This window comes from Mus caroli, chromosome X (assembly GCF_900094665.2).
Source record: "Mus caroli chromosome X, CAROLI_EIJ_v1.1, whole genome shotgun sequence".
Classification (NCBI taxonomy): domain Eukaryota; kingdom Metazoa; phylum Chordata; class Mammalia; order Rodentia; family Muridae; genus Mus; species Mus caroli.
The window spans coordinates 14328060-14342104 of NC_034589.1; the positions used below are offsets into that span (position 1 = coordinate 14328060).

A 14045-nucleotide genomic window follows, 5' to 3' on the forward strand; every position below is an offset into this window, starting at 1 on the left:
CCCACAAAGGCAGAAGGCCTAGATCTTTTCAGTAAGTGGGAAGGTATACTCAGTGTCCCCAGTCAGGACCCACTTGTGCCCATCCATGATAAAATGTGGCACTGAAGCAACAGTCCCATAACCACTGTGCAGACAAACAGTAGCAACATTTATGGGTGCCTTGTAAGAAACGAGAATGAAAAAATAAGTTAGGGATATAAAGCACTTTGTATATAAAGAGCACTGCCTCCTTAGTGAACACAAAACCCACATTACCCTGAATATAAGGAAACCGTTTCTCCAGAGTTGGCTTTCTCTTCCAAATACCTTGTGTAACATGGTGTTCTTGTCTATTAGTAGCACAATCTTCCTTCCAAATTTGCTTGGAGTCTACATTGTTTATTCCCACAATGAAGCATTTAGGATAAACATCCAAAAACCTGGATGGTTTTAAGAAAGAAGTTGGATTTCTAGCTCTCCCTGACTTCCTTGAGCACCATGGTGGAGAGCCAGGGATTATTTATTATGCAGGGTTTAAAGATAATGCCACTCTAATGAGGATGCCTGGGGAAAAGGCAAACTTTTTTATTGAAAAAAAAACCGCATATAACATGAAACTTACTATGTTATCCATTTTAACACATGGTATTCATTGCCATTTACTGCATCTACAATGCTGCACAAGCATTTCTGCTATCTAGTTCCAGACCGTCTTCAGTACCTAAGACAAAATCCCACGGTCATCAAACAACCATTTCCCACCCTTCCCTGATCTTAGTTACCACATACTTTTTTTTTTTTTTTTTGCTGTCACTATGGGTTTGCTTATTGTGAACATTTTATAAAAGTAGAATCATACATTCTCTTTTGTGTTTTGCTTCTTTCACTGAATATAGAATTTTTGTGTTAGTACATTTCTGTGGTAATAACATAATAACACATGCTGGATAATTTTAAATGATAGATGTTTATTTGGCGCATGTTTTGGAGGCTGAAAAATCCAAGATTATAACATTGCAAAAGAATATTATGCACATTTTAGAGGAAGAAAGGGAAATCAGGAAACGTAATGGTTTTTAATCTTTGAGGTAACTAAGCTACTCCTTCATTAAAGGCAGAATGACTGAGGGAATAGCAAAATATTTGGAAATAATGCTGATCTGGACAGGAGACCATCTAATCAGTCACCCAAATTGAGAAATTCTGGATGACTTCAAGTATTGAAACTCAGAATCAAAAATTCCACAGTAACTGTTTGTCATGGTAGTGATTTGTGCTATTGTTATAGTTTTATTATATGTGGCCTCACTCTATGGAACCAAGCAGGAATAAGAGTACTTAAATGAATCCACCTTGGTAGAATTAAATACCGAGGACCAGATGTAGCGTGCGTGCGCGCGCGCGCGCGCACACACACACACACACACACACACACACACACACTTCCCCTCACCCTAGAAAGGGAATCCACAATATGTCAAAATAATGATTGCTTTTGTGAGTCATCATCAATGTTGGGATGGGTTTTTTTCTATTTTATATTTTTATTAATCATTCCATTTGTTTATATCTCAAATAATAGCCCACTTCCTGGTTACCCCTCCACAAATCCCCCATCACACATATGCCCTCTCTCCCTCCCCTCTGCCTCTATGAAGGTGCTCCCCCACCCATGCTCTCCCACCCCACCACTCCAGCATCCCCCTAAGCTGGGGCATCAAACCCTCACAGGACCAAGGTTCTCTGTATAGGTTAGGGTTGTATTGCTGTGAATGGACACCATGACCAAGGCAAGTCTTATAAAAAACAACATTAAAACCCTAGGACAGGGGTCCAGGTCAGTTGGGACTGCAGGTCGTCCTATGGCATCACTCTCCCCCCTCAGCTTCTTTCAGCTTTTCCCTAATTCAACCAAAGAGGACGCCAGCTTCTGTCCATTGGGTGGGTGTAAATATATGCATCTGACTTTTTCAGCTGCTTGTTGCGCCTTTTGGAGCTGCTTGTTTGGCAGTCATGATAGGCTCCTGTTTATAAGCACAGCATAGTATCAGTAATAGTGTCAAGCCTTGGGGCCTCCCCTTGAGCTGGACCCCAATTTGGGCCAATCACTGGACTTCTTTTCTCTGAGTCTCTTCTCCATTTTTGTTCCTGCAGTTCTTTTAGACAGGGCATGTCATCTAAGGTCCCTCCCTTTGAATCATGAGAGTCTTTCATCTCCAAGGTTTACAGTACATTCTAGAGGCTCCCTCCACCTCATACCTCCCAAAGTTGCCTGTTTCAATTCTCTCTGCTGGCCTTCAGGACTTCACTCCTGTTCCACGCCCCCCATACCTGACCATGTTCTCCTTTCCCCCTCCCTGTCCCTTCTGCCTGTCCCATACCTGACCATGTTCTCCTTTTCTCCTCCCTGTCCCTTCTGCCACCCAGGTCCCTTCATCCCTTTGCCCTCTGTGATTCCTTTCTTCTCCATTCCAAGTGGGATTGAGGCATTCTCACTTGGGCCATTTGGCTTTTAACCTTCTTGAGTTCTGTGGATTGTATCCTGGGTATTTTGTGCCTTGGGGGCTAACATCCACTTACCATGCATGTACTTTTGAGCCCGAGTTACCTCACTCAGGATGATATTTTCTAGTTCCATCCATTTGCCTGCAAAACTTGGGATGTCCTCATTCTCAATAGCTGAGTAGTATTTCATTGTGTAAATGAACCATATTTTCTGTATCCCTTCTTCTGTTGAGGACATCGGGGTTGTTTCCAGCTTCTGGCTATCACAAGTAAGGCCACTATGAAAATAATGAAACACATACTCCTGTGGCATGGTGGGGCATCTTTTGGATATATGCCCAGTAGTGGCATAGATGGATCTTCATTTTCAGAGGAATCACCAGATTGATTTCCAGAGTGGTTGAACAAGTTTGCAATCCCACCAACAATGGAGGAGTGTTCCTTTTTCTCCACATCCTTGCCAACATGTGCTGTCACCTGAATTTTTGTTCTTAGCCATTCTGACTGCTGTAAGGTTGAATCTCAGAGTTGTTTTGATTTGCATTATTCTGATCACTAGGGACTTTGAACATTTCTTTAAGTGCTTCTCAGCCATTCGAGATTCCTCTGCTGTGAATTCTGTTTGGTTCTATACCCCATTGTTTGATTGGATCGTTTGGCTTTTTGGAGGCTAACTTCATGATTTCTTTAGGTCTTCTGGAAATTATCCCTCTATCAGATGTGGGGCCAGTGAAGATTTTTTTCCCAATTTCTAGGTTGTCAATTTGTCCTATTGACTATGTCCTTTGCCTCACAGAAGCTTTCCAGTTTCATGAGGTCCCATTTATCAATTTTTTATCTTAGAGTGTGAGCCATTGGAGTTCTGTTTAGGAAATTTTCCCCTGTGCCAAAGAGTTCAAGGCACTTTCTCACTTTCTCTTCTATTAGATTCAGTGTGTTTTGTTTTATGTTGTGGTCTTTGATCCACTTGGACTTGAGCTTTGTGCAAGGTGACATATAGAGATCTATTTTCACTTTTCTACATACAGACTGCCATTTAGACCAGCACCATTTATTGAAGATGCTTTCTTTTTCATATATATATATATATATATATATATATACATATATATATTCTTATATTGATTTCCAGAATTCTTTCCATTTCTGGGAAGAATATATAAGCAATATATATATATATACATACATATACATATACATATATATAGCTTTTTTGTGAAAGAGCAAGTATCTGTAAGTATGTGGCTACATATCTGGGTCTCCAATTCTACTCCATGGATCAACCTGTCAGTTTCTGTACCAATACCATGCAGTTTTTAATCATTATTGCTCTGTAGTACAGCTTGAGATCAGGGATCGTGATTCCTCCAGAAGCTCTTTTATTGTTAATTGTTTTTGCTATACTGGGCCTTTTGTTTTTCCAAAAGAATTTGAGAATTGATCTTTCCATGTCTTTGAAGAATTGTGTTGGAATTTTGATGGGGATTGCATTAAATCTGTAGTTTACTTTTAGTAGGATAGACATTTTTACTATGTTAATTTTACCTACCCATGAGCATGAGAAATCTCTTCATTTTCTGAGGTCTTCTTTGATTTCTTTCTTAAAAGACTTGTAGTTCTTGTCATAAAGATCTTTCACTTGTTTCGTTAAAGTTACAACAAGATATTTTATATTATCTGTAACTATTGTGGGGGTGTCATTTCTCTACTTTCTTTCTCTGCCCATTTATCATTTGTATAAAGGAAGGCTACTGATTTATTTGAGTTAATTTTCTTTCTTTTTTTTTTTGTTTGTTTTGTTTTCTTTTCTTTTTCTTAAACTCACTTCCTGGGCACTACAGATTTAGTATATCTGTATGTTTTAAAAAAATAAGAACATAACTTTGAGGATGTTGAGACAAATTTTGAACACTTCCTAGTTGACCTGCCACATGCAATGTGGAACAAAGGCCAGAAAACTATACCACATTTCTGGGAAGAATGTGCTAAGTATCACTGGGAAGGATTCAGTAGTGTGGAGCTAGTCTTGATTCCACAAAATCCAGCACTCTAACTAGAGGACTGCCTGAGTGGAGAAGAGATTCTTTAAAAATAAAGCAATTGGAGTACAGAAAATGACTATTAATATTTTGACATGTTCATGGATTAAAAAACATAACCAAAGCTAATATGTGTTGACCATTTCTTACATGTACTTGCCTTGTACTGGTTTTACAAAGGGAAGTTATAAAAGACCTACTAGAAATGTGCATTTATTATCTTATTCCATAGAGGAAGAAATGGAAATTCTGAAAACCTAGAAGTGTTGCTTATTTGTGGAGTGTGAAGTTGTAGGGCCCAGGAAGTGAGTTTAAGACTGTATAGTGCTACATCCCATATCCCAGGTGTCTAGTTGCATGAACTCCCACATCTGTGGCCTCAAGGAGCCCTAAAGATTCTGAACACAGTATCTCACTTAGGGTTTTATTGCTGTGAAGGGTCACTATGACCATGGCAGCTCCTTTATTTTTTAATTAATTTTACTACATCCATATACATCCATAAGGAATTTCCTACTCCCCTGCGGTCCAGCAGCCCATATCCAACTCTATTCCAGGGATACATGCTGCATCCCAGCACAGTCTGGCCTGTCCCCTGGTACCTACTCTGCATCTTGATGAACTGCAAGTCTGAGCCGTTCTGCAGTCCTGCCAGGTCCCCGGACATGCTGTCATTCCTGGAACACTTCTGCCATTCTTCCTCTAACTGGAGCTTCAGTTTTCTAATCTGGAATGGAAGTAAAAGTCATCAGAGGGGAAAAAAAAAGGAATTTCCTTGTAATCAGAATTTATCATTCTAATTATATACACATTCAATTTGTTTCTAATATGCTGGATGAAACAGTGCTTAGGAATACAACAGAATTGTTCCTCATGTGTCCCTTTCAGGTAATTAAATCTATTCATGCTTTCTATTTAATTTAATGTTTTTATTTATACACTTTACATCCTACTCACTGCCCCACTCTGAGTTACCCCTCCCACAATCCTTCCCCCATTGCCCCCTGCCCCTTCTCCTCTGGGCCAGTTGGGTGCCCCCTCAGTATCCCTCCTCAACCCTGACACTTCAAGTCTCTGTGAGGCTAGGTGCTTCTTCCCCACTGAGGCCTTTTGCTATACTTATGTTTCTTACTGTTAAAGTCCTCTCTCCAAAATCTAGAGCTGGAATAACAAAGCTAGTGTTAACAAGAATAAATTTATGAAAGTTCCCAGGAAACAAGTTACACAGAAAATTGAGTCTTTCCTAAGATCTTATTACTTAAATAAACATTTAGATCATTAATGAGGGTTATTTGTAAGCATGAGATAGAGGGTTTGAGAAGAATTATTAAAGAAGAAAACCTTAGGGAAATTTTAGAGGCTGACAAGCTACAATTGAATTGTTAGATTTTAAATGTTCAGCTTTAGAAACAAGGAACTTGTATAAATAGGAAGGGATTTTGATCATGCTAGTTAATGACAAGCCTTGGTACTTTCCTGAAGGCAAAAGTAAACAGTTTAAGGAATCCGGGTGCTCTTCTATTCTTTACAGAATTGTAATAAAGATAGGAATCATATTGAAACAAGGGTTCAAGACAGAGACACAGACGAGGGCATCTCGGTTTGGTGAACTGCCTGCTTTCCTGAACAGACTTGTCAGACCAGAACTTTACTGGCAGACCACCCTTGAGTAAGCAAAGGGGCTGCACAATATCTTAAGAATCAAAGAAGGGATGGTGGTCTTATGCCAAGTATAAAAGAAATATAGAGGAGGAAAGGAAGAATTAAATAAAGGTTAGAGATTGAACTTCTGTAGAAAGCCAAGTTTGATATAACAGGTAGTAGGAACTAACTTTTGATCTATTAAACTGATGCCAAACTGAAACAGAATCAAATTCATATAGAGTCATCCTGTCAGGCATTTCTGTAACTGCAAGGCTTTACAACACCAATCTTAAGGAAGGAAATATTGTGTTTAAAGAAAATTGATTTTACCATAATGCTAATGTTTAGTTCTCATTGAATTGCTGCTTGCTCTCTTTGTTCCTCTTTCAATAATCTTATGTAATCAAGGAAGACTTTAGAAGACAATGTATTTTGAAAAGCTGTGTAATCGATGAATAAAATTTCTGAGGAAACAATTTTACATATAAATAAAGCCTGAAAGAGACAAAAGGTGTCAGAGTACAAAAAGCCATCTGAGATGTGCTTCCTCTCTCTCTCCTGAAATGAATGACGTCCAGTGTCTGACCCTTCCTTCCTTTCATCTTGTATTGAGCCTTCTGAAGCCCCTGCCCTCAGCTGAGGCTGATCACTGGCACTCTGTACCACTGTTGGTATAAATATTATTACGTATAAAATATGCTTCTGCTCCTGGGGCTTTGAGGGAAAATCACATCCAGAAAACTTTGAAATCTTGACAACTGCCATTTGTTTGTTTGTTTGTTTGGAGGGAAAAGCTGTAGCCTTGCAGTGGAACTCACAGGACAGCAAACATTTGGGAGGTCATCTCCATTTACTCTATTGGCCCTGGAGATTAAGCTGAGATTGTTAGGTGTGGTGACAAGTACCTTCACTAAACAAGCCATCTCAACAGCCCCCAAATTGCTTTCTACAAACTTGCAGGAAGTTTTATGTTCTGCTAGAGAGCCTATGGCTCTCTTCCATCTTATAGGGTGAGAAGGATTTGAGATTCTGGTCTGCATAATATATACTCTTTTATACAGGTCTACATCCACTTACCAGAGGATAGGAAGATGAAGTCAGGATAAAAAGGGAAAAACTGAACCCCAGTGTGGTGGTGCATGCCTGTCCTTAATCCCAGCTCACCAAAGGGCAAAGCAGTTGACAAATCCTGAGTTCAATGCCCCTAACCAACTCTCTCCTACACAAACAATAAACACTGAAGCTGCACATGAACTGGCAGCCCAGCTGATCTCAGAATAGTTTACCACTAGAGGAAAAAAAATGCTGCTTCACTCAGACTTACCCAAAAAGACCACAGTCGTTTTAGCCCATTGGTCTTGAAAACTTTATATGCCTCAGTACAGGGCCAGGGCCAAGAAGTGGGAATGGGTGGGTAGGGGAGTGGGGGGGAGGGTATGGGGGACTTTTGGGATAGCATTGGAAATGTAAATGAAGAAAATAAAAATAAAATAAATTAACTAAGAAAGAAAGAAAGAAAGAAAGAAAGAAAGAAAGAAAGAAAGAAAGAAAGAAAGAAAGAAAGAAAGAAAGAAAGAAAGAAAGAAAAACTTGTTTCTGGTAAGACAGGATGTCACACTACATTCTTTCTTCCATCACTGGCCACACCCAGGTTCCTGACCCTGATTGGCTAGTTCATATTCACGTATTGCCCTGATTGGTTGATCGCCAGTCTCTATTTAAATTACCATGCTTCTTTGTGGAATGTTTGGTAGATGCCTGACGACTAAGGTAGGTTTTCTCAGAGGGATGCTTTAGACAAGTTAAACCAGGGCAGAATAGAAAAACGGGAAGATGTTGGTGATGTAGTTCAGTGGTAGAGCATTTGTCTAGCGTATGTAAGGCCCTAAATTCCAGTCCAAGCACCAGAAGAAAGAAAAGAAAAGCAGGTGGCCTTCATAGGATAAGCCATTCTAGTGCCTTCTGAGTACCTGGATATCTTTAGTTATGAGAGTTGGCATGATATTGTGTCTCCCCAAAAGCCTAGACAAAATTGCCATTTAGTACTGTGAGAGTATGTCGAGTATAATGTTAATATTTATGAGGGAAACAATACTACCCCCAGCACAAGAAATCCCTAAAACAGCCAGATGCTCCAAGGTTTCCTCAGTGGTAGAGGAGGAAATGGCCTCTGTCCAAGACAGTGCTTTACTACATCAGGCAGATAAAGTGCCAAGTGTCTTGATCTCCAAGGCCAGCCTTGGGTGCTCTACTATCAAAGGAACTACATTTCCTCATTGTGAATCATGTTGTAATATCCAAAATAAATTCAAGACTACCCCGTACCTTCCCCTTTCAAAAAGACTTTCCAAACTGTACTAGCAGGCCAAGTACAGAGCCAGATAAAAGCTGGCTGACTAAACAAATATAGAAACATAGTTTTAAGAGTCAAAAACAAGATTAACAATTCCCCTGCCCCACCTCACACTAAAAACCTCAAGGACAGACAAAATGAGAGCCAGCCTATACAAACCAACCAATGTCTAAAAAGGTTATTAGCTATACCAATTAAAATAAGCCAGACTACTCTGGTGCCTATATCCGGCCCTTACAAAGTTATAAAAAGTGTGTTCTTTCTTTGTTCTGGGTCTCTCCTCCGGCCTGATTGCTGAGAGGGGGTTCCCCAACATGTTAGATAAGTAAAATCCTCATGTGTTTTGCAACGATGACGGTTTCTGCGGTCTTTGTGTGAGTGAGGGTCTTTTGACAAGCTACAGCAATGTCTGGTCCTGTTGTCTCACAGATTCTATTTGGCTTCATTCATATAATTTCCAGATGAACCCAGTAATAGTCACTAAATTCTTATGCATTCATTTCCTTATCAACCAAAATCCATCCTTTAGAGAGGTTGTATCACCACTGTATACTTGAACACCACATTCAAAACTGCACACCATGGAATGCACCATAGCATAAGCCTATAAATCTAATCCAGTCAGCAGACTGAGACAGGAAGATACCTTGAACCGGAGTTGGGGCCAGTCTCAAAGGCAAAAACAAAGACCTACACGTGTACTGACATACTAACATATAATGAAATATCACACTGTGTACAGATATAAATTCAATGTGCATTTGTGGGGGGTGTGTGTGAGTGTGTATATTAAATTTTTGAGTGGCCCGGGAAAAGAGCTCAGTTGATAAACAGTAGCCTTGTAAACATGAGGCCCAAGTTCAATCTCCAGCACTCTGGTTGATGTCCAAAGCTAAGAAAGAAGGCAGGCTCTTGACCTCCCCACTCTAAGAGCAGTGGAGACAGCTAGTTCCCTGAAGCTCCCTTCCTAGCAAGTTTTTTGTACCAAGGTAAAGTACTGTCTTAAAAATGAGGTGAATGTCTCGTGAGGCATGACACCTGAGACTGAACACTGGGCTCCATGTACAAGTGCATGAAAATGAACACCCCCACACCTCCACACACATTTACCTTATTTCTATTTTAAAAGAAATAAAATGCTAAAATTCCTGGGAAGAAAAATTCCACTTTCATGAAATGAAACTATATTTTTAGTATAAAAACTCATTCTGATTCTTTGTCCTTTTTTTGGCTCTAGAAAAATAAGTTTTAACCTCTAAAAATATGATGCACATTTATTCTACTACCTCATGAAAAACACTTTTGTTCAACACCAAGCCTGACTTCCTAAGAACTACTTTTTCTGATTTTTGTCTTTTGTTTCCTGAACATATAACGGCCCTGCAGGTTTATGGAATATGGTGGGAAAATAAAGATATGTATACGGTAGATTGTCATCAAATTGGGGCGATTAATGCTGCCTGTCCTTAAACATTTACCTGGTCTCTCTACTTGTAGACTTATGACTCCTCTCTTTAATAGTAACTGATTGGTTGTAAACCATGGTCATCTTGCCTACTCATTACTCCTCTCCAACTGTTCTTTGGTAATCATTATCCTATCTCCCTCGACAGTACTCCCTCTTCCCCCACTTATAAAATCAACATTCTTACATTCTGGTGAGAATGTAGGGGACTGTTCTTTTCTACCTGACACATCCAACAAGATCTTTCTGTGTGTCCTTCAATTCAGGACACATCCAGGAGGACTAGTAACATCAGTAGCCAACATGCTTTGGAGACTCAAACACATCTCAGTTATGTCATAGAAACCCTGTCATTGCTAATCCAGATATGTCTATGTCCAGGCTTTCCTCCATGTAACTTTTCAAGGGACAAACAAGCCATAAGGAAAATAGAATTTAATTTTAGGTGATTGGCTGGTGCTGTCCTCCCTCCTCAGGCTTAAAGTGTTCAAGCATACACTGAAGATTGCATCCCTAGTACCATGAACAGAAGGTCTCATTCAGTGAACCTTGGAAAAACTAAGCACAAGCCAGAGGAGACATGCAAGGTGAGGTGACCTTCATGGGGCAGAGGTGTGGCCAGGGAATGCTATGGGGATTTAGATTTCTCAGTAGATGAATGCAGAAGCACTGTGGAGAAGCATCAGGGACAAAGTAGGCCACACAATGTCAGAGGATCTTTCTCCAGCATCTCTGAACATGTTTGGTCTGCGACCTTGTGCTACAATAATTTGGTGTCTTCCAAATTACTCCAGAATATCCTGTTTCTAAAGGTGCCTAAAGTTGGGAATCAAACAATGAAACTCTTATCACATGCTAAGGAGGAGACTGGACAGTGTCCATAGCTTCTCTCTTTGCTCTCACATCCACCCATCAGGAGCTTTCTCCAGTTCCCACAAGTTGCGTGGAGGTATAGGAGCAGAGGACATGCTCTAGGCTGAAGGGCACACATTCACAGCAGATTGGCTGTCAGATTGAAATGTTCTTGCTTTTCTAGGCCTTCGAGGATATCTCTAAATACTTCTCTAAGGAAGAGTGGGAAAAGCTGAGCCGTTCAGAGAAGATCACATATGTGTATATGAAAAGAAACTACACCACCATGACTAATCTAGGTAAGAGTGAGCTCTGGGTTCAGACAAGCCAGGCCCTCCAGGCCCTCTCTATACTATGGCTTCTCTGCCTCTTCTTCAAGAGAAATGTCAATTCAACTGCTGAATATCCTGCTCATTTTTATCCTATGCAGGGCTGAGGGCAGGCAACAGCCACTATAGCATGCATCCCTGTAGCCTGCATTTGCTCCCCAGCAGGCCTTTGTTCAGGTGTACAGTGTTGTCTTATATCCTCCCAGAGCCAGCCCCTTGCATTCCTCTTCTCAGTTGTGTGATAAGGAAAAAACATTTTGCTTCTTTCTAGGCCTCAGAGCCCATCTCCCAGATTTCATGGAATCTAAGGAACGGGTCACAAAATCTGTGCTCAGTGATTCTGATGAAGTTTCCAGCCATGAGAGTCAAGGTGAGTAGACATGGAGGGGCTGTGCATATGAAAACTTTTCCATCAAGTACCAGTGAGGGTTGCAGACAAATCTCCCATTCCTCAGGTCGGTGCTGAGGGAAGAGTGATGTCAAAAAGTTAAGTATATGGATACCACAAAAAAAGTTAAATGTGCAAAAGGAGAATGTATATTTTCTTTGACAGTAGGTAAATGTTAAATATTTAGATGCTTGGGTGGAACTGGAAGGACGGTGAGATTGGTAAGAGAAGAATAGCCAGCTTCAGTTGTGGCTGATTTGTTTAAAGACATCAGAGAGATATGAAACACTTTGAGTGCTAATGTTGAGTTCCACGTGCACCCAGTGCAAGTTTCCATGAGTGTCCATGCTTGAAATACTTCTTTTTTATAAAGCTATGTATTTCCTGAAAAAGACTATTCATGAATCACAGTATAAGTAACTATAATTTTAAACAATAAAGTCTATTTAAACCTTCAGAATCTGCATCATAACAGATACTCAAATAAAAGAAAGACAAATGCTACCCATTATTACATCAAGATATATTAATGGAATACAGCTTTTACTCTCAATTGAATTTTATTCTATATGTTCACCCTGGAAAGGAGTTGTCTGTTTATGTGTTCACAAACACAGTCTATATCCTAGCAGATATAGCTAGATATAGACTCATGCTGGCATTGAGTTCCTAAACTCCAGGAATCATCCTGCCTAAATAGAGGCAGGGACTGGAGGCAAGTAGACCATGGCTAGCACAGAATAGTATTAGATCATTTTCCTACTCTACATGCATGACACATACACAGATACACAGATGAATACATATATTTCTCACAGGCTGGGTAAGAGATAGAATATAGGTGAAAGGGGACACAGAGACAGTAGTATGGAATTTTTAAGATTGGGCCTCATGCTACAGCTCCCAGATAGCCTCAGACTTAGGGTAGTTCCCTGGACTTAGTTTTTTTAATGATAAGATCTAGGCTTGATCTACCATGTGAGCTTCAATTGCACAGGCCTTGGGTATTTGATTAGCATACATAGTCATCAACAATATGGTCAAATGGGTTCCCTAGCTCTTCTGTTCTGGCTTCTCAGCTCTAAAAAGAAAAGAAATAAAAAAGAAGAGAAAGAAAGAAAGGAAGGAGGAAAGAAAGAAAGAAAGGAAGAAAGAAAGAATAAATAAATAAATAAAAAACATAAAAATTTCCAGTAATCCTGTAACTCTGAAGTTAAGCATTCCATAGGCTACCACAGTAAATATAATAGATTCATAAATGTGGAGCTTGATCTCTGCAAGTTGGTTTTGTCAATGCCATTTTTTTTGTTCCAGTTTTTACTTTAAACAGTCTGTTTATGCTGGGAAAATTCCAGCATCTCTGAGCTAAATCACCAATCCTTTTGTTCCCCATAGTAACCTAATTAAGTGTTTCACTGCAGTGTCTCAGCTAATATATGCACTCTCAGGTACATGTTGGATGAAATAGGTTACAAGGGAAGGCTCTTATTGAATTGGTCTTTGGTCCAAAGTGGGGAGGATCTGCTGTCTTGGTCTGTCTGTGTCAGAAGATGTTAAGAACAAGTGCTTGACAAAAAGCTCATGGACACATGTGAGGTCCAAGCTCTATACTTTCTGATGAAACAAAACTCTTAAATCCTCTCAGCACCCAGCTCCCATATACTAACCCTTCTCAATCTCAGGACTCAGAAGGCCAGTGAGTCATCAGTTAAGGGAAAAGAAGAAACCTGTGATATATGAAGAAATCAGTGACCCAGAAGAAGAAGATGAAGATGAAAAAGAAGGGGAAGAGGAAGAAGAGGAAAAAGGAGAAGGAGAAGGAGGAGGAGGAGGAGAAGGAGATGAAGGAGGAGGAGGAAGAGAAGGAGGAGAAGGAGATGGAGGAGGAGGAGGAGGAGGAGGAGAAGGAGGAGAAGGAGGAGAAGGAGGAGAAAGAGAAGGAGATGGAGGAGAAGGAGAAGGAGATGGAGGAGGAGGAGAAGGAGAAGGAGGAGGAGATGGAGGAGAAGGAGAAGGAGATGGAGGAGGAGGAGAAGGAGAAGGAGAAGGAGAAGGAGGAGAAAGAGAAGGAGATGGAGGAGAAGGAGAAGGAGGAGGAGATGGAGGAGAAGGAGAAGGAGATGGAGGAGGAGGAGAAGGAGAAGGAGAAGGAGGAGGAGGAGGAGAAGGAGGAGGAGGAGGAGAAGGAGGAGAAGGAGGAGAAGGAGGAGAAGGAGAAGGAGGAGAAGGAGAAGGAGAAGGAGAAGGAGATGGAGGAGAAGGAGAAGGAGATGGAGGAGGAGGAGAAGGAGAAGGAGAAGGAGAAGGAGGAGAAGGAGAAGGAGAAGGAGAAGGAGATGGAGGAGGAGAAGGAGGAGGAGAAAGAGGAGAAGGAGGAGGAGATGGAGGAGAAGGAGATGGAGGAGGAGGAGGAGATGGAGGAGAAGGAGATGGAGGAGAAGGAGATGGAGGAGGAGGAGGAGGAGGAGAAGGAGATGGAGGAGGAGGAGGA

At 40.6% G+C, this 14045-nt stretch overlaps 1 protein-coding gene across 1 annotated transcript in view; it reads left to right on the forward strand.

Annotated features, from left to right (window-relative positions):
* The first annotated feature begins 10506 nt into the window (after positions 1-10506).
* Positions 10507-14045, forward strand: part of LOC110286153 (protein SSXA1) — a 4555-nt gene continuing 1016 nt past the window's right edge. The window contains exons 1-3 of the mRNA XM_021152628.1: positions 10507-10572; positions 11022-11136; positions 11438-11536. Coding sequence (XP_021008287.1) covers positions 10507-10572; positions 11022-11136; positions 11438-11536 — 280 coding nt within the window. The remainder of the gene's footprint in view (positions 10573-11021; positions 11137-11437; positions 11537-14045) is intronic.